General features: G+C 72.1%; 2 protein-coding genes across 4 annotated transcripts; one reads left to right on the forward strand and one right to left on the reverse strand.

Annotated features, from left to right (window-relative positions):
- The first annotated feature begins 203 nt into the window (after nucleotides 1-203).
- On the forward strand, nucleotides 204-11,739 carry DBN1 (drebrin 1). 2 transcript variants are annotated; one of them, XM_063349338.1, is made up of 15 exons: nucleotides 204-392; nucleotides 4,728-4,783; nucleotides 4,883-4,995; nucleotides 5,175-5,249; nucleotides 5,327-5,473; nucleotides 5,629-5,706; nucleotides 5,805-5,956; nucleotides 6,157-6,220; nucleotides 6,359-6,418; nucleotides 6,575-6,689; nucleotides 8,061-8,198; nucleotides 9,205-9,336; nucleotides 10,376-10,947; nucleotides 11,048-11,150; nucleotides 11,286-11,738. In XM_063349338.1, the coding sequence occupies exons 1-15, from the start codon at nucleotides 307-309 to the stop codon at nucleotides 11,354-11,356; spliced, it is 1,962 nt and encodes a 653-aa protein (XP_063205408.1). In that variant the 5' UTR covers nucleotides 204-306; the 3' UTR covers nucleotides 11,357-11,738. The 2 variants fall into 2 exon arrangements, with proteins under 2 accessions (XP_063205408.1, XP_063205409.1); XM_063349339.1 differs by lacking the exon at nucleotides 8,061-8,198 and having other exon boundaries at nucleotides 11,286-11,739.
- A 409-nt stretch (nucleotides 11,740-12,148) lies between these two features.
- On the reverse strand, nucleotides 12,149-15,786 carry PRR7 (proline rich 7, synaptic). 2 transcript variants are annotated; one of them, XM_063349074.1, is made up of 3 exons: nucleotides 15,531-15,786; nucleotides 12,943-13,587; nucleotides 12,149-12,832 (listed from the first exon to the last, which is right to left on the reverse strand). In XM_063349074.1, the coding sequence occupies exons 2-3, from the start codon at nucleotides 13,241-13,243 to the stop codon at nucleotides 12,417-12,419; spliced, it is 717 nt and encodes a 238-aa protein (XP_063205144.1). In that variant the 5' UTR covers nucleotides 13,244-13,587; nucleotides 15,531-15,786; the 3' UTR covers nucleotides 12,149-12,416. The 2 variants fall into 2 exon arrangements, with proteins under 2 accessions (XP_063205144.1, XP_063205145.1); XM_063349075.1 differs by having other exon boundaries at nucleotides 12,149-12,805; nucleotides 15,531-15,782.
- Between the last annotated feature and the right edge of the window lie 2,156 nt (nucleotides 15,787-17,942).

Genomic DNA, 17,942 nt, shown 5'->3' on the forward strand with positions numbered 1-17,942 from the left:
CAACTCGGGGCGGGGGCGGTGCTGCCCGCACCCCGGGGGTCCCAGCACGATGCCCCGCGGCGCAACCGGCGGGGTGCCCCGGGGGCGCCCCGGGGGCGCGGCGGGGGCCGGGGCGGGGGCGGGGGCCGGGCTGGGGGGGGCGGAGGGGGGGGGGGGGGGGGCCGCCGTTCGCGGCGCTAGGACCGGGCGCGGCGGCGGGCGGAGCCTCCCCGCCGCTCGCCCCTCCGCCCGGCCGCTGCGGCAGTGTCTCGGAGGCGGGCAGGCGGCCGGTCCCTCCGGTCCCCCCGGCAGCATCCCGGCCCCGCCATGGCTGGCGTCGGCTTCGCGGCGCACCGCCTGGAGCTGCTCGCCTCCTACCAGGACGTGATCGGCGAGGACAGCCCCACCGACTGGTGAGCGCGCCCGCCGCCGCCGCCGCCCCTTTGTCCCCGCCGCCGCCGCCGCCCTTTGTGCACGGAGCCGCCCGGTAACACCGGCCGCGCCCCGCGCTGCGCCCCCCGCCGCCCCGGGCCCGCGGTGCCGGCAGCCCCGGCACACAAAGGCGGGCGGGGTGGGGGGTGTGTGTGTGTGTGTGTGTGTGTGTGTGTGTCCGGCCCGCCGCCCCCGGTGCCCGCACCTGCCCGCCGCCGCCGCACCGGGCCGGGGCGCGGTCTCCGCTTTGTCTGCGCCGGGCCGGCACGTGCGAGCACCGGGACCCGCCGCCCCCGGGAGCCCGCGGCACGGCCCGACCCCCCGCCGGGCAGCGAGCGCGGGGAGCGGGGGGTCCGCGCAGGGCGGGGAGGGCGCGGGGGGTCCCCCCGCTGCTGGGCCCGGCACCGGGTCCCTCCCCATTGTCTGGAGCCGGAGCCGCGGGCGAGGGGCGCCCGGGGGAGGAGGGGCGGGGATCGGGGCGCCCCCGGCCCGGCGCCGCTGCCGGCCGGCCTCGGCGATGCTCCGGCAGCGGCCGGCACCTCTGCCCCGGCGGAGCGAGGCCTGCGGCCGCGGGGGGCCGGCATCCTCCCTCGGCTCCGCTGCCCTCGTCCCCCGCCACCTCCTGGGGACCCCCATCCTCGGGCTCCCCCGTCCCCGGGGGGTCGCGGTGCGCCGGCCCGGGACCACCCTGCCGGGCTGGGGCTGCTGCGGGCTCCGGGCGGGTGGTGGCCTCCCCCAGCGGGACCCCCCGGGCTGCCCTGCCCTGCCTGCACCTCCCGAGCTGGGCACCCCGTGCTGCGGGTGCCGGGACCCGGCCGGATCCAGACCCTGCTGCAGCCGGCGCAGGAGCCCGCAGGGAGCATCTCCCCACCGCCACCACCAATTCTCCCCAGCACCCACCCACATCTCCCAGCCCCACCCGGGTGCCGTGGGGCTGGCTGTGGCCGTTGGCCCCCAGAACACCCTCCTTGCCCCACTGGGATGCCTGCGCCATGCGTGGGGGGTGCTCCCGGCACCCTGGGGTGCAGCTGGGTGGGCAGAGGCAGTACTGGGCAGCGCTGGGTGCGGGGCGCATGCTGTCTATGCTGCTCGCTGGCCGGGGTGCGTGTTGTGCACCCACCGCCCAGCTGGGGGGCACCCAGCGCCCAGCAGGAGGGTACCCACCAGGGATGCGTGCTGCTCTCTAGCCGGGTCCCTGCTCTCGGGGCAGGGCTGGGACCCCCCCGGGCTGTGTGGGCCTGTTCATGTCCCCCTCCCCACCAATCCCAGGTCTCCGGGGAGCCCTGCAGTCCCGCCGCCAGCCCAAGGGCGCTGTGGGCGAGTGCGGTGCATGTTGCCGGCCAGGAGGCAGCTGTCAGCCCTGGGTACATCTCGCTTCCCGGCATCCGCTGCAAAGGAGCCCTCCCTGCCAAAGCTGCTGAGAGCAGCAGAAACGGTTCCTGGGAAGGCGAGTGCCGGGGCCAGGCCCCCCCCTCCTGCAGCACTGAGCCCCGACTGGGTAACGAGCCCCCGCCATCCCCATCCTTAGGGCTGAGCTCACCCCATCATCCCCAGCCCCTCCATCCCGCAGTCACCAGGGGTTCCCGGCTCTTGGTGCCACTGGGAGCAGCATCCCCGCTGCAGGGCCCGGTGTCCGGGTGCAGGATGAGGGGTGATGCTCAGGGGGCTGCATTGGGCGGGGGGGGGATGGGGACCGTCCCCCGGCAGTGGCCCAGCGTGGCTGAGCCAGGGGCCGTGAGGACACTGTGCTGGAGCCCGGCCCTGGGCTGGTGCCGGGGGATGCCGCGCTCTCGCCCGGCCGGGATCCCTGTGTTTAGTCTGGGATTCCCCCCCGCCCTGAGCCCAGTCCTGGAGGGTCCGAGTGTCCCCTCCCCCTGCCCGGCCCCGCGGAGGCTGCTGGGGCCCATTACTCGATCGGAAAGGAATTTGGTGCTGCTTTCTGAGCACGCCGACTCCCTGGAGCTCCCAGCCACATTGGAAACACATGTGCCCGGGCTGGGGCAAGGCAGGCTGGGGCAATGCTCCCCCCACCTCGGCCACGGTGTGGGGGGGCAGGCAGCAGCGGGTGCCCTGGGTGCTGGTACCCACGGGGGCTGGATGGCTGCTCCGGTGAGCGACGGGGCCGTGCGAGGGCAGCGGGGCTGCTGTCCCCTTGGTGGGGTGATGGGGGATCCTTGCTGGAGTCCCCCGACTGTGGGGACCCCTCCTCCCTGGGCACGTGGGGCACGTCACCCACGGGTGCCCCACGTGCTGAAGCCTGGGGCGGGTGGGCAGGGGCTGTATGGGTGGGGTGGAGGGATTAAATCCCATGGAAGTGGGTAAGTGATGCATGATGCTGCCTGCACCCGCCGTGGCATGGCTGGTCCCCTCTGCCAGGGCTCGTGGTGATGCTGTTGGGCTGTGGGTCCCTGGGGGCACCCTCGGGGATGCTGCTGGCCCCAGCATGGCCCCGCTGGCCCCCAGACTGGAAACCTTCGGATCCTCCATCCCAGTGTGGGGTCAGGCTATGCCACCAGGCTATGCTCGAGGCACAGCTGTTTCTGCGGCGGTGCCCGGCATGACGGGACCCTGCCAAGCCCCGTCTGCCCTGGGAGCACCCCTGGGTGCAGGCAGCAGCACCGTGCTCAGGGGCCATCCTGCATGGCAGGGGTCTTGGGGGGGAAAGAGCGGGCAGTGGGTGTCCCCAGCACCCACAGGCTCCCCAGGCAGCAATGCCACGGCTCTGCCCTACTTGTTTTCTCCTCTCTGCAGCCAGCTGCATCCCACCCTGCAAGCCCCCAGCCCCTCCATGCGGCCCTGGGCTCCCCCAAAATGCTGCCGCCCACCCCCCCGTTCCTGGGGGATCACAGCAGGTCCCCGGGCCGGGGCTGCGGTTGCAGGCAGGGGCTGCGTTTGCCGCCCTTCCCTGGCGCGGGCAGCGCAGACGACGCTTTGCAGCTGCTTTGCCGGCTCCAGGCTGGGATTTTGCGCCGGCTGGGGCGGCCGATTAGCAGGATCGGGATGTGCGGATTAAAGTCAATCTTGTTGGTGCAATTATATGCGGCTCGCTGTCGGGGGCTTAGAGGGTGGTGGGTGCCTGGGGGGGGGTGTGGAGGGAGGCCCCCTCCATGTCAGGCACCCCCCTTCCTTCCCCTTGTTTTTCGGCTCCCAGGGTCCAGCCATGGCCCCGGTTTTGGGGGGGCTTTGCCTGTCAAGGCCCCCCCGATTCCCATTCCTGAGCCCAGCCTCCGTCTGGAAGCTGTGAGCTCGGGTGAGAACGGATCTGCGCGGCACCGCGGGGATTTTGGCTCTCCAGCAAGCACCGTGCGGGCGCTGCCGGCAGAATGATGGGCAGAGCGGCCCGCCCGCCCCGGTGCAGGGATGGTGGTGGTGGCGGGGGGTGTCCAGCACAGGCAGCCCCGGCTTTCCGGGCGCAGCGCGTGACGGTGGCAGGCAGGTTTGGGTGCCTGCCAGGCCCCGGCAGGTCCCCGCTGCCTGCCTGCCTCCCCCGCTCCCCTCCGCTAATCACCTCGTCATCGGGGCGAGCTGCATCCCAGCTGGGATGGAGGGGGGGGGTGTTGCCGTGGTGATGGAGGATGCTGGTTGCTTAGCAACATCCATCCCCTCGCCCACCCGCCCTGGACCGATTTGGCATGCGTCCTCCCCCCCCCCACCTGGCTGCACGCCCCTGGGGAGGTGCGGGCAGGCGGGGGGTCCCCATGGAGCCCCGGGGGGGCCGGACAGGGCGCGGCGGGAGCAAAAGGGGGTTTCCCATCCGCCGGGAACGGTTTCCAAGGAACGGTCTCCATGACGGCCCCATCACACCCTGGCGGCACATTGATTTGCTGCTGCTGGTGCTCTGGCGTCCTCCCCCAGCCTGGTGCCTGCCGGGCCAGTGGCTCACGCAGCCGGGCATGTGAGTGTCCCCGAGTTCCCTGCCAGGGCATGGGGCTGTCCCCAAAGCCGGTCGGTAACCGGCGGGGTCGGGGGGGGACAGAGACAGGCGTGCGAGGAGCTGCGAGGCCACCATGGCTTGTGGCATGGCACGGCAGCCAGCTGGTCCCTGTGCCCAAGTGACCCCTCTGTCCCCAACCTTGGGACCCTGCCCCATGGCTGCCAGCCATCAGGGTGGGGGGGATAGGCTCTGCCCACAGTCCTGCCTGCCCTCTCAGCCTGTCCTTTTGCGGTGGCGATGCACAAGGGGTTGGGATGGCTGTGTGGCGGCTTGGGGACACCTGGACGGTCCCCCACTGACCTTGGTCAGTGTTAGCAGGATGGGGAGGATGGGGCATCCCACGCTTCCCCCGGGACGCGTCTCACCCACACTGTCTCCCCAGGGCCCTCTACACGTACGAGGATGGCTCCGATGACCTGAAACTGGCAGCGTCGGGAGGTAAGGTCCCCTGTCCCTGCAGCCGGCTTGGCTCTGCCGGCGTTTTCCCCGGCACCCATCCTGGTGCTGGGTGGACGTGGGCTGACGGTGCCGTGCCAGGTGGAGGTTTGCTGGAGCTCTCCGGCCACTTTGAGATCCAGAAGGTGATGTATGGCTTCTGCAGCGTCAAGGACCCCCAGGCCGTGCTCCCCAAATATGTCCTCGTCAATTGGGTGAGTGGGGAGGCCGTGCTGGGGGGAGGGGAGGCCATGCCCACCGGGGCTGCAGCGTTGGCAGGGACATGGCTGGGCGTGAGGGAGGACCCCAGCCATGCGGGTGTCCCGCAGTCCCGCTGCCCCATGGTGGTCAATGGGGCTGGGGTCACCCTGCTGCTTCTCCCCGGCTACCACAGGTGGGCGAGGATGTGCCAGACGCCCGCAAGTGTGCCTGCGCCAGCCACGTGGCCAAGATCGCCGAGTTCTTCCAGGTGGGTGATGCTGGGGAAGGGGATGATGCTGCCAGGGCACCGACCCCGGTCCCTGATGGCCGCTTGCTCCCCTCCAGGGCGTGGATGTCATCGTCAACGCCAGCAGCGTGGAGGACATCGACCCAGGGGCCATCGGGCAGCGGCTCTCCAACGGGCTGGCCCGCGTCTCCAGCCCGGTGCTGCACCGCCTGCGGCTGCGGGAGGACGAGAACGCCGAGCCCGTGGTAATGTCCCCATTACGGCGATGGTGGCGGGCGCGGGGCATCCCTCCCGCCCGGGGCTCCTGTCTGCCGCAGTCCGTCACCCCCTGTGCCGCTTACTGTTATTCCCCCTCGCTGATCCCAGCCCCTCCGCCCCCCCCGCCTCTCCTCCGTCCCAGGGCACCACTTACCAGAAAACCGACGCCACCGTGGAGATGAAGCGGCTCAACCGGGAGCAGTTCTGGGAACAAGCCAAGGTGGGACATGGGAGGGGGACAACCGACGGCCCCCGGGGAGTGGGGTGAGCCACCGGCCGGCTGATGAGCAGCCCTGTCCTTCATCCCCCCTCCACCAGAAAGAGGAGGAATTGCGTAAAGAGGAGGAGCGGAAAAAGGCCCTGGACGCCCGGCTGCGGTTCGAGCAGGAGCGGATGGAGCAGGAGCGGCTGGAGCAGGAGGAGCGGGAGCGGCGTTACCGGGAGCGGGAGGAGCAGATCGAGGAGCACAGGCACGGCAGGGGCCGGGGGGGGTGGCTCTGTCCCGTGGGACGCGGGATGGTCGCACACAGAGGACGGTTGTGCGCGTGCCGCGAGCGGCTGGGTGGGTGCATGGGTGTTTGTCCCCACCAGGGATGGGGCTGGGCAGGGGCTGGCGGGCAGGGGCTGGCAGGAGCCGGTGCCCAGCCCTTCTCCCGTGCCCCCATGGCAGGCGGAAGCAGCAGAGCATGGAGGCGGAGGAGGCCCGGCAGCGCCTGAAGGAGCAGTCCATCTTTGTAAGTGTGGCAGCGGGCACAGGGCCAGGATCGGAGCCGGAGCTGCCGCCTGGCACTGCCCCCAGGGAATGGCTTTTCCCAGCCGGGCCCCCAGGGCACCCCAGGGCCGGGGAGGGGTGACACCGAGTCTCTTCCCAGGGGGACCAGCAAGAAGAGGACGACAGGCAGCAGCTCAGGAAATCGGAGTCAGAGGTGGAGGTGAGTCCGGCGGCGGCCGTGCCCGGTGCCGGTCCTTGCTCCCCAGGCAGCGGTGCCCACAGCTGGATGGGGACCCAGCGGGGGGGTGCATGGGGGGGTGGTCCCACAGCCCCATGCCACCAGGGCAGTGGGTCTCAGCCTCCTCCGTCCCCACAGGAGGCTGCTGCCATCATCGCTCAGCGGCCCGACAACCCCCGGGACTTCTTCAAGCAGCAGGAGCGGGTGGCATCGGGCAGCAGCGACGCCGTCTCGCCGGGCAGCCACAGGACAGGTGAGGGGCTGGGGGGGGCTATGGGCACCGGGGGGGGTATGCAGAGGCCGGGGGGTCTGCGGGCTGCGGAGCAGGTGAGTACGGTGCCGCTGGGGCGCTCCGCAGCTCAGCAGGTCACAGCAGGCTCTGGGGGCAGAAGGGCTGTGATGTTGGGGGGGAGATGTCCCCCGTGCCATCCCCAGTGCCGTGATGGTGGGTGCCAGGGGCACGAGGATGGCAGGGGGTTGTCCTGCTTTGCCGCGCCGCCACCACCACCGCCGCCACCACCACCGCACCGTGTGGCCCCTGCCGCCGCGGCAGCTTGGGCAGGGGCTGGGTGCCAGGGGGAGGTCTGCAAGGACGGGGCGCATCCTGCTCCCTGCTCGCTCTGGTGTCGTCTGCCCACCCGTCACGGCACCGCGGCAGCAGCCAGGCTGGCAGCATGGCCAGGGTGCAGCTGGGGTGGCACCTGGGGGTCCAGGGGGTGGCTTGGGAAGGAAGCTCTTCCCATGGGGTCAGTTAAAAGAGACAGGAGGGAGTGGGGCACCTGCGGGGCACCCCCATGCCATGCCCACCCCAGGGTCCCCGCTGCCAGGGTGGGTGCCTGTGGCGGTGCAGGACACCCTGCTTTTGGGTCGGGGTGATGGCAGCAGGTCTCTGGCCGTGGCAGTGGGGCTGTCCCTGCGGAGGGATGGCCATGGGGTGGGGGTGACCGGGAAGGGGGTGCCCCACAGTCTGGGGTCCAGCCCAGACTGGCTCTTTGTGGCTCTAGGGCATGGGCTGGCTGTCCTGGTGGGCACCTCCGGTCGTGGGGCCACATCGTGGGGCTGTGCTGGGGGTCCTGCTAGGGTGCTGTGCTCGGGGGGGCTGTGCTCGGGGGGCTGTGCCGGGGGGCTGTGCCGGGGGCAGGGGAACCTGTGATGTGTCTTCTTGCTGTGGGACCATGCCACGGGCTGTGCCATGGGCTGTGCCGTGGGGCTGTGCCGTGGGGTTTGTGCCTCGGGGCAATGCTGTGGGGCTGTGCTGTGGGTCGTGCGGTGTGTTGTGGCCAAGCTGTGGAGCCGTGCCGTGGGTTGTGCCGTGGGTTGTGCCGTGGGGCCATGCTGTGGGGCCATGCTGTGCCTGAGCAGATAGTTGGCCCCATGGCCGTGTCTGGCCTCTCTCCCCATCTGGCTACTTAATGCTGCCTCCTGTCCTTCCGTCCTGCTGTCTTTCTGTCCTCCTGTCCCGCCATCCTCCTGTCCTGCTGTCGGTGCTGCCTCCCATCCTGCTGTCCTCCCGTCCCGGTGCCCCAGTGCCCCGGCCCCGCCATGGCCGTGCTGAGCAGGGACTGACCCATCTCTTTGCTCTCTCTCTCTCCGTCCGTCTGTCTGTCTGTCTTTCTCTCGGCAGGTCGTCTGCACTGTCCTTTCATAAAGACAGCTGACAGTGGGCCGCCTTCTTCCTCCTCCTCCTCTTCCTCCCCCCCGCGGACCCCCTTTCCCTATATCACCTGCCACCGCACCCCAAATCTCTCCTCTTTCTTCCCATGTAGGTAGCTGGGAGCCCCCGGGCGTGCAGCTCCGGGGGCGCGCCAAGCCGCGGGTGGCAGCCCCACAGCCCACCCCAGACCCACAGCACACCGGGCCAGGGGGGTGCAAGGACGGAGCCGTGGGACCGACGGCGGAGGCAGCGCCCCTGCCATGGGCACCCCGAGAGGGACGGGCACCCAAGGGGGGGCTGCACCCGCACCCATGGACACCCTGAACGCCCCGTCTGGGGCTGCCCCCATGGTGGGCGCCATGCCCCCAGGGTGGGGGGATGCGTCAGGCTGTGCCCGTGGGGCTGGCTGTGCCCGTGGTATGAGGAGGGGGCACCAGGCAGGCTGTGCCCATGGGACAGGGCAGAGCGGTGCCCGGGGAGATGGTGCTCTGCCATGGGATGGAGCAGCCTGTGCCCGTGGGATAGAGGGGGCACAGGGCAGGTTCCGAACGCTCATGGGGCAGCTGGAGATGGGGCAGGAGGTGACAGGGATGTGCCCTGGACCACGCAGGACTGTGCCCATGGGGCAGCACGGGATGGAAAAGGCTGTGCCCAGGATCGTGTGGGGCTGTGTCCATGGGGCAGACGGAGCCAGGCGGTGCCTGGGGCCATGTGGGGCTGTGCCCCCTGGCCGGGGGGGTAGCGGGGCACAGAGCTGTGCCTGTGGGGGAGAGGCTGTGCCAGGGCGCAGCCGGGTGATGCGTGGGCAGAGCTGGCGTGTGCCACAGCAGGTTCGGGGCTGGCTGTCCCCGGACATGGCAGATGTGGGGGCTGCGGCTGCGTGGCACCGGTGGGGATGCCCGGGACGCGGGTGGCGCGGTGATTGCTGCACCCCCGGGTGCCTCTGTCCCGCCACCGCAGGAGGGGGACGATGCGGTGGCAGGTACATGGAGACGTGCATTTGACAGCTCGTGGCTGCATTGGCGTGGGGCAGGAGCAGGGGTGGTGCTGGATCCCCCCCGCCGGCAACAGCGTGGGCAGCTCCCCCACGCCACCCCGTCTCCCTTGTCCGCAGGCAGCCAGTCGGACGCCTACCGCAAGGCCTCGGCAGCGGGCTGCAGCCCCTGCGAGCCCAGCCCGGCCGCCACGCCGCTGGGCGAGCCGGGCACCCGCGCCTCGGCCCACGAGACGCCGGCAACGCCCAAAGGTGGGCACAGGGATCCCACGGCCTGGGGCTGCCCGGCACATCCCTGTGGTTCCCAGCCGCGTATCCCCCTCCCGATGCAGCCCCCGCTGCAGCCCCAGCGCTGCAACCCTGCCAACCCTCCCTTGCATCGCTCAGTGCATCCATGCTGTCCCGTCTGCATCCCTTGGGATGTCCCCCGCCGGCTCTGCTGTGTCCCCTCAGCGCATCCCCGCCATATCCGCTGCTCCGCGCCGGTGCATCCCCGCCGTCTCTGCTGCACGCCCCCCCCCACCCCCGGCACCGCCCCAGTGCATCCCCGCCGGCATTGTTGCATCCTTGCTGTCTCCAGTGCATTTTCCAACACCAGTGCATCCCTGCTGCCTCTGCTGCGCCCGCCCCATGCCTCCCCCCATCTCCAGTGCGTCTCTGCCATCGCCAGTGCATCCCCCCCCACCCCCCCGCCTCTCCGTACATGCCCTCCGGCTCTGCAGCATCACCCCAGCGCTCCCTGCTGCACCCCCCGATGTGACTCTGCTCTATCTGCGCCACCCCCCAGTTACGCCCCTGCCAGTGTTGCTGCTTTCTCCCTGCTGTCCCGCTGCATCCCAGCCAGCTCTGCTGCTGACCCCACCCCCACCCCGCGCCCCTCCGCCATGTGTCCCTGCTGCTCCTCACTGGTCCCTTTGCATCCCTTGGTGCATCCCAGCTTTCCCCTTTGCAACTTCCCAGGACATCCCTCCCTATCCCCTCCACATTCCCCCCGCCCCTTCCAGCCACTCTTCCCCCCACCAAGAAAGGCCCAGCCACCCCCTCCCCTCCCCCCCCCCCCCGCCACCCCGCAATCCCAAAGAATCACTTCCCCCCCCTCGGTCCCTGTGGTGTGTTCCACTGGTCCCCCCCCCTGCCCAGCCACTCCCACCCACCCCCCCAGCATCTCCCCATCGCTCCCAGTCCAGGGAACCCCCCCCCTCCAGCTGCAGCCCTGTCCCTGGGTGTCCCCCAGCCCTGGATGAGGAGGGGGATCTGTGGCCGCTGACTGCTGTTCCCCCCCACCTTGCAGACTCCCCCAGCCCCGGCACCCAGGAGACCGGGCCAGCCGCCCCTGAGCAGCACTGGCCCTTCCCGGGCCCCGAGGACAAGGCTACCGAGCCCCCTGGGGACGAGCCCGACCCCAGGCCGGCGTGGACAGCGGGGGGTGATGCCCTGGGGGACCTGGTGACCCTGGAGCCCACCGCCGAGCCCTCCCCACTACCCGCGGCCGCCGAGCCCCAGCCTGGGGAGGCCCCCAACGCCGAGAGCCTCATCGACCTGTGGCAGAGCGACGGGGCGACCCCCCCTGCTGCCTGGCCCCTGCCCGCCACCCCCGTCCCCGAGGGTCCCCCGGCCACGCTGCCCGACGAGGGGCCTCTGCTGAGCCTGGATGAGCTGCCCGAGCCCCCCGCCACCTTCTGCGACGCGGAGCAGGAGGAGGAGGAGGAGGAGGAGGAGGAGGCAGCCGGCACAGGGGACCCCCAGACCCGGGGGCTCGGCTGCCAGCGTGCCCCCCAGGAGGACGCCCAGGGCCGGGAGACCCCCCCCATCACCAACGGGGAGATGGCCCCCAAGGATGGGACGCCGGGTCGTGGGGAGCAGGTGAGTGTCACCCGGGGGAGGGAGAATGTGTGTCGGGGGGTGATGGGGCAGCCTGGGGGGGGGGGAGGGGGTGTGTGAGCTGACCACCTGCGCCCCCCAGGCCAGCGAGGGCTACTTCAGCCAGTCCCAGGAGGAGGAGGTGCCCCCCCCCGAGGAGCTGTCGGCCAAAGCCCCCCAGCCTGTCTTCTACAACAAGCCCCCAGGTGAGTGGGGATGGTGGTGGGGGGGGGTCGTCCCATCGTGGGGCACCCCCATGCCACCCTGACACCCCCCCTGCCATGGGGCACCTTATGCCACCCTGACCCCCCCACCCCCGACCAATCTTCCCTGTCCCCCAGAGATCGACATCACGTGCTGGGACGCGGACCCCCTGCCCGAGGAGGAGGAGAGCTTCGGGGGGGGCCTGTAAGCCCGAGCCCCGCTGCTGGTGCAGGCAGCCCGCCCCGGCCGGCGCGGGGCGCGGGGGGGCCGCAGCCGGGGGCCGGGCCCCCCCCTCGCCCCGCCGGGGCCCCGCAGGATGAGGTCTCCGGGTGGGGGCCGTCCCCCTGCACCCCCACCCCGGGGCACCTTTTACAGCCCCCCCCCCCAATCTCTTTCTCTCTTTTTTAAGTTGTCGGTAGGAGCTGTGTCAGCCCCCCCCTGCCCTTAGCAGTCCCCCCCCCCAGCTGCCCCAGAGCCCTTTTGAAGAGGGTGGGGGGGGCACGCTCGCATCCCCTGCCCGGCTGTGGGATGGGGTCCTCGCTCTCTTCGTGCCCCCCAGGAGTCCCCCCCCGACTTTGCACGAGTTCAGAAAAAAAAAAAAAAAAAAAAAAAAAGGAATAATAATAATAATAATAAATGAATATGGCAATAAAGTGACCTGACCGAGGCGAGGCTGCAGCCGGCGGCGCCCCCCCCCTCCCCAAACCCCGGTGGGGAACTGGTGTGGGGCTTTTGCCCTCCCCCCCTCCTTCCCTGCCGGGACCCCCCCTTCCTCCCCCCCCAGCTTGGCCCCCGCTTGGCCCCTCTTTCCCCCCCCCTTACGGTAACTGTTTTTGGAAAGCACAAGTTCTGTACCGGCGGTGTGCTCATGTCTGTTAATAAATAAAGCGACTCCCACGGGGGCTGCAGCCTGCTGGGGGGGGGCTGGGGAGGGTTGGGGGGGGGGCACCGCCCTGGGGGGGGTTCCGTGATGCCAGCCCGCCGGGAGGCGAACCCGAGCCACAAACTTTTATTCTCAAACCGTAACAAACAAAAAATTTAAGAAACAGAGCAGAGTCCGGGTCCCCAGCGCCCCCGGCCATGGGGGGGCCGGCGGGGGCCAGACGGGGAACCAGCCCCTTCCGCGCCGGCAGCGATAGCCCGCACCGGGGCGGGTGTCCCCGGGGGTGACGCGGGCAACCGAAACCAACCCCCCCACACCTCTCCGGTGCCGGAGGGGCACCCGCGGCAAGGTCCGGGGCGGGGGGGTGGGTCCCTCGGGGCCGCCGTTAGACAGCGGTAGTCCTGCCGAAGAGGGGCATGGAGACCGGGAGGTGCCAGGGTCCCGGCTCGTAGGTGTCCCTGCTGCTGAGCTCCGAGTCCGTCCAGCTGGGAAACATGCGGGGGGAGCACTCTGCCTGCAGGTAGAGGTCCGGGCAGGCAGGGCCGGGGCTGGCCGAGCGGGGCAGGTGCAGCGCCGAACCGTAGCCGGCGTCCAGGAAAAGGGGTTTGTAGCTGGGGGGCTGCTCCTGCTTCTCCAGCCGCTCGTGGCTCAGGAAGGGGGCGTTGATTTTGCGGTAGAGCCCCCGCGTGTCCATCAGCACCTCGCTGTACGGCGGGGGGGGCTCCGCCATCAGCAGCGCTTCCTCGTAGCACGGCGGCTTCGACAGGTCCGACTCTGCAAGGCAAAGACCCCCCCGGACCCCTGCTGCCATCAGTGCTGCGCCCCAGCTCTTGTACCATATCCCCCCCCCGAAAAAAAGGGGGGGAGGCACGCGCTGTAGGGAAGCCGAGAGCCCCTTCCCTGCTTCTTACCGTGCCGGCAGCTCCAGGGCCGGGGGGGCGGGATGTGGTGGTGGGGGTGATGATGGTGGGGCTCAAGGCGGAGGCGGTGGGGAATGGCGATGCCGGGGGGGCTGCCCCCGTAACCCTCATAGTGCAGCGGCTCCAGCTCCAGCGCGCGCAGGCTCTGCTCCCGCAGCCGCTCCTCCTGCTGCCGCTTCACCCGCCGCCGCAGGTAGCTGCAGAAGCAGCACAGCAGCACGATGAGCCCCCAGATGAGCCAGAAGCCCGCGAAGCAGGTGAGGAAGGTGTAGGTGCCCTGGGACATCACCATCTTGGCTGCCGGCCCCGGGGGGGGAGGCCCCTGCCTCTCCCTGCCCTCGGGGTGGGGGACGGGATGCTCAGGGCGGCGGCAGGGCCAGGGCAGGACCCGATGCTCTCAGGGCCACCGAGGGCATCTCCCCGGGCCGTGCCCGGCGGCGTCTCCTCCGGCCCGCGGGCGCCCGCCGTCAGGGGTCCGTCCTCGCCATGGAGCCGGGGGGGGCTGGCGCGGGTGGGTCAGGCCTGGGTGCGCTGGGCAGGCGGTGGGGCAGGGGGCCGGCGGGGCGGGCGGCGGGGGGACGGGGCCGGCGGGGTGCCGCTGCCCATCGCTGGGAGGGGGCCGCCGGGGAGGGGGCCCTGCAACGAGACAGACGTGAGCGTGAGCGTGGCGGGAACGCGGCCGCCCCGTTCCCATGGCGACTCGCTCCACATGCGCAGCGGCACCCGCAGCCGGTGGGGAGCCGTGCCCGGCCCCACGCGCATCCCCGCCGTCGCCCCCACGGCTGCAAACCCGCACACTCCCCCGCCCCAGCACCCTGCCAGGGCGCTGCTGGGCACCCCGGGGCGGGAGAGGGATGCTGCGGCCCCACAGCATCGACACCCTTGAGGTCACGGGGCATCCACTGGCATCCCCCCCTCCTGCCCACCCAGCGCACCCTGAGACGGCTGCAGAGCCCGGGCAGCTCGGCCCCTGTGCTGCCCCACAGCAGCGTGCCCCGGGGTGTCCCAGGGAGGATGAGGGACGCGTGGAGCCAGCGGCCGGCTGCCTGCGGCACGTGGCACTTGTGGGAGCACATGCACCATGGCCATCGCTAGCCTGATGGCCACCGGGGATGCTCAGGGGATGGTGGCACCCCGACACGGCGATGCAGGGAGGGAGTGGCAGTGATGGGAACCGTCACCTCTGCCAGGTCCCTGCCTTTAGGGAGGGTGACAGCTCGGTCACGTCCAGCTGAGCACCAAACTGGGACTACATGTGCCGGGGGGGGGTCTGTGCACATCAGCGGCACCCATGGGTGCTCGCAGGCAGGCACGTACGTAAGCATCCGTCAGGATTATTATTATGGCGGTGGGAGCGAAGGGGTTTGCCACCATATTATTATGGTGGGAGCGAAGGGGTTTGCCGCGGGGGAGCAGGGAGGAGGGTGAGCGCCAGAGTGGCGGTGGCCGAGGGCAGGGTGACCGCAGAGGTGCTGGGGCTCCCATGTGCCCCCACTTGGCGAAGGGGCGTGGAGTCCCCATCTGCCCCATGGGGCAGGGCCACGCTGCCAGCGAGGGGACTGTGGCGGGGCCACCGGTGCTGCGGGGCAGCAGGAAGGGCAGTGTGGCCGGAGGGCTGAGCCCAGCCGGAAGGAAGGAAGGAAGGATGGATGGATGGATGGATGGATGGACGGACGGACAGACGGACGGAAGGACTGATGGGTGGACGGGGGAAGGAAGGAGCTGGGGAGCCCTGGCCACGCTCAGGCGGGGGCTGCTCCATCGCGCAGACAAAAGCGGGGGCAGAGGCAGCGTCGGGATGTGGGTCTTTGGGGGGGCTGGGGGGGGATGCCCCTTCCTGGGGTGCCCCAAGCCGCCACCGCTGCCCGGCTAAGGCCAGCTCGGTGCGGGCAGAGCTCGCCGGCCCCGGCTGCAACAGGCTCCCCGCGGGCACCGGGGGTATCCCCGGGGCGGGGGGGGCGCCCCGTGCGGTGCCGTGGGTCGGTCACCGGGGTAACGGCCGGGGGGACACCGGGAACGGGGGCAGGGCGGGCTGGCGACGCCTGGGGACCGGGGGCGTTTGCAGCCGGCGCGTGCGGGGGGAGCGGGGCGGCCGGGGCCGGGGCCGTGCGGGCTGGGGGAGGCGCGGGGCCGGGCCAGGAGACACCCACGCCGGGCGGGGAGCGGACCTGACGCCCGGCTGGGAGCAGCCGCCGAGCCGGGCCCCGCCGGTACCCCCCGGGGCCGCCCCGCTGCCCCCCGGCCGCGGCCTGGGCCCCGCTGCCCCCGTCGCATCCCCGCCCGGTGCCTCCGGCGGGAGGGGGACACCCCGGCGGGGACCTCCCCGCTCCCGCCGCCGGGCGCGGCAGCCCCCTCCTTCTCCTCTTCCTCTTCCTCCTCCTCCTCCTCCCCCGGGGCGCGCGCCCGCCGGGGACGGACCGGGGGCGCGCGCCCCCGGTACGCGCCGCGCGCCTCCGCCCCGGCCCCCGGTTGCCGTTGCCGGTAGCGGCGGCCCCGCGCGCCCCCGCCCCGGCCCCGCTGCCCCCGCGCCGCGCAACAGGCGGAGGCGCCGCGCCCGCTCCCTCCGCGGCTCCCGTTACCGGCGGCGGCGGCGCACGTGGCTCAGGCGGCGGGCGGCGGCGGCTCCATAGGGCGGCGGCGGTGAGGGGCGCGGGGGGGGGCAGGTAGGAGGGAAGGGGGTCCCGGTGCGCGCCCCGGTGCGCGGCGCCGCCGCCGCCTCCCGGCGCTGCCTTTGTCTCCGGTGAGCGCTCCCGCGCCGCCGCCGCGCGCCGCCCCGCCCGGGCTCCCGCCCCGCCGCTCCGCCCCGCCCTCGGCTCGGGGAGGGACCCGGCGGGCCCCCCGCACCCCCGCCCCGGGACCCGCCGCTGAGCGGGGACTACCGGAGGAGGAACGGGCACTGCCACGGGAATCCCCCCCCCGCCACACACACACACACCGGGGAACGGGCGCCGGATGCCGGTGGCGTGAGGGCTGTGGCATCCCCGGGGGTGGCCGCGGGAGCCCCGCGGGGTGGGGGCCGGGGATCCCCGGGTGACGGCCCCACGGTCCGGGTGGGGTGGCGGCCCCGCGATGCCCCGTGGGGCGATGCCACGGGCTCCCCCATCCGGTGGCCGTGCGCTTGCCCTGGGGGTGGCCGTGGGGTGCAGGGGGCGCCGGTCACCCCCTCCCCCGGTGCCAGCCGCAGCCTCCTCAGGGGGTGACAACCAGCACAGAGACGGTGGCGGGGGCGGGGGGCAGCTCAGCCGCTAACGAGACCTTAACGGCCCCCGCCGGGACGGTGCAGCGGGACACGTGGCTGTGCCGGGCCGGGGTGCCAGGCTGGCCCCGAGGACAGCCGGGGTCAGAGGTGGCACTGGGTGACACACAGGGCTGCTCTGGGGACACCCCGCACCTTGGGGGGCTGCTTTGCCCCAGAGCAGACCCCTCGCCCTCCTGATCTGAACCCTTGTCCCCCTGCTCTAGGGCTCTTTGCTGTTGGGGGGCATGTCACCAGCGGTTCTCGGTGGTCACAGCCCCCAGGGGAGCCTCCCCCCGCCTCCCCCCCCCCCGGCTCCATGGGACTGCACCCACCCCGGGGGCGAGAGCCCCCACTCTCCCTTCGCTGCACCCGATGCCATGGGGCTGTGCCAGGAGCGGCAGGACCGTGGCTACAGGGCAGAGCCGTGCCAGCCCCGGGGCCACCAGCGCCAGAGGCCGGGCGGGCGGGGGGGTGCGGGTGCCCGGCGGGGGTGCCCCACGCAGGCCGTGACCCCGCCGCCGCTTCCTCCCCGTGGGCAGGGCGGCGGGCGCACACCCGGCGCCTTGTTCTGCCGGGGCCCGGCCGGAAGGACTTCCTCCATCCCGGCCAGGGGACGACGACCCGCGGAAGCCGGGCATCGGCAGCCCGCTCCCGCCACGGCCGAACCGAGCGGCTGCGGCCGCCGGCCAGACCCCGCCACCTCGCTCGGAGCGGGGCCGTGGTGGCTGCGTCTCCCCCGGCCCCCTCGGCCCCAGCCCCGACTCACCTTGCTGGAACTCTTCTCCTGCGACCGGACCTCACAGCGCGGCCGCGGCAGCCCGGCAGCGCCGGCTGGGCGGTTGTGGGGGGGCCCGAGCGGCACCCGCGGCGGGCAGGGGGCTGCGGCCATGCAGGGGGGCTTGGGTGCTCCCTCGGGGCATGGGTAAGGCGGAGGCGGGGGGCACGGCGGGGCCCGCGGGCATCCTCAGGCCGGGGGAGCCAAGCCTCCGGCCCCGCCAGCGCCGGGGGCCGGGAGCTGCCTTCCCCTTCCCCACGGCGGCGGGGGGAGGCAGGCGGGGGAGCGCTCCCCGAGCCACATGGTGGGCTGGAGGAGGAGCCGTTGCCCAGGCAACAGCTGAGAGCATCCTTCACCCCTGAAAATTGTGTGCCGGCGCTGCCGCCACAGCCCCACGGCTCAGGGCAGCGCCCAGGACCCCCCCCCCAGCGCCCCAGCACCCACCCAGAGCTCGCCCAGGGTCTGTCGTGTCCATAGGGCCCAGCCCCGCCAGTTCCAGCTGTGGCTGTACGTCAGCACCCCCCCACACACGCTGCTCTCCCCCAGCAGGGACAGGGATGGGGACAAGGCATCCCCCAAACGGCGGGGCTGGGACAGCCCTGGGCAGTGGGGAGCTGGGGACAGGCAGAGCCCCTTCCATGCCCTGCTCGCAGCTCAGCCAGGGGCTGCCCAAACCCGGCCGTGCCTGCCGTGTGACAGGCATCACTAACATGTTGGTGACCCCAGGACCTTGGTGCCAGGGTGCCACAGCCCAGGCGGTGCCGTCGGGGTGGCACAAGCATCCCTGGCCCGTGCAGCGGGAGCAGCAGTCCCCAGGCAGTCCCCATCCCCCCGCCCTGCCTTCTTTCCTTCCATGGCTGCAGAAAATTCCTGGATTTTACCCCAAGATGCCCCCTCAGAGTGTGAGAACTCCTCCTCGGCCCGCTCCCATAGCAACTGTTCCCTAGCTACCCAGCCGCACTTGCTATTCTCATCCCT

Source organism: Chroicocephalus ridibundus, chromosome 11, assembly GCF_963924245.1.
Source record: "Chroicocephalus ridibundus chromosome 11, bChrRid1.1, whole genome shotgun sequence".
Classification (NCBI taxonomy): Eukaryota; Metazoa; Chordata; class Aves; order Charadriiformes; family Laridae; genus Chroicocephalus; species Chroicocephalus ridibundus.

What these genes read in the sequence shown, in the direction of transcription:
- PRR7 (XM_063349074.1), bottom strand. Translation starts at nt 13,243, where the DNA reads ATGGTGATGTCCCAGGGCACCTACACCTTCCTCACCTGCTTCGCGGGC. An exon ending in GCCCTGGAGCTGCCGGCACG is followed by an intron (nt 12,833 to 12,942) that starts GTAAGAAGCAGG and finishes TGATGGCAGCAG; the next exon opens with GGGTCCGGGGGGGTCTTTGC.
- DBN1 (XM_063349338.1), top strand. Translation starts at nt 307, where the DNA reads ATGGCTGGCGTCGGCTTCGCGGCGCACCGCCTGGAGCTGCTCGCCTCC. An exon ending in GAGCAGATCGAGGAGCACAG is followed by an intron (nt 5,957 to 6,156) that starts GCACGGCAGGGG and finishes CCCCCATGGCAG; the next exon opens with GCGGAAGCAGCAGAGCATGG. An exon ending in CGCCGGGTCGTGGGGAGCAG is followed by an intron (nt 10,948 to 11,047) that starts GTGAGTGTCACC and finishes TGCGCCCCCCAG; the next exon opens with GCCAGCGAGGGCTACTTCAG.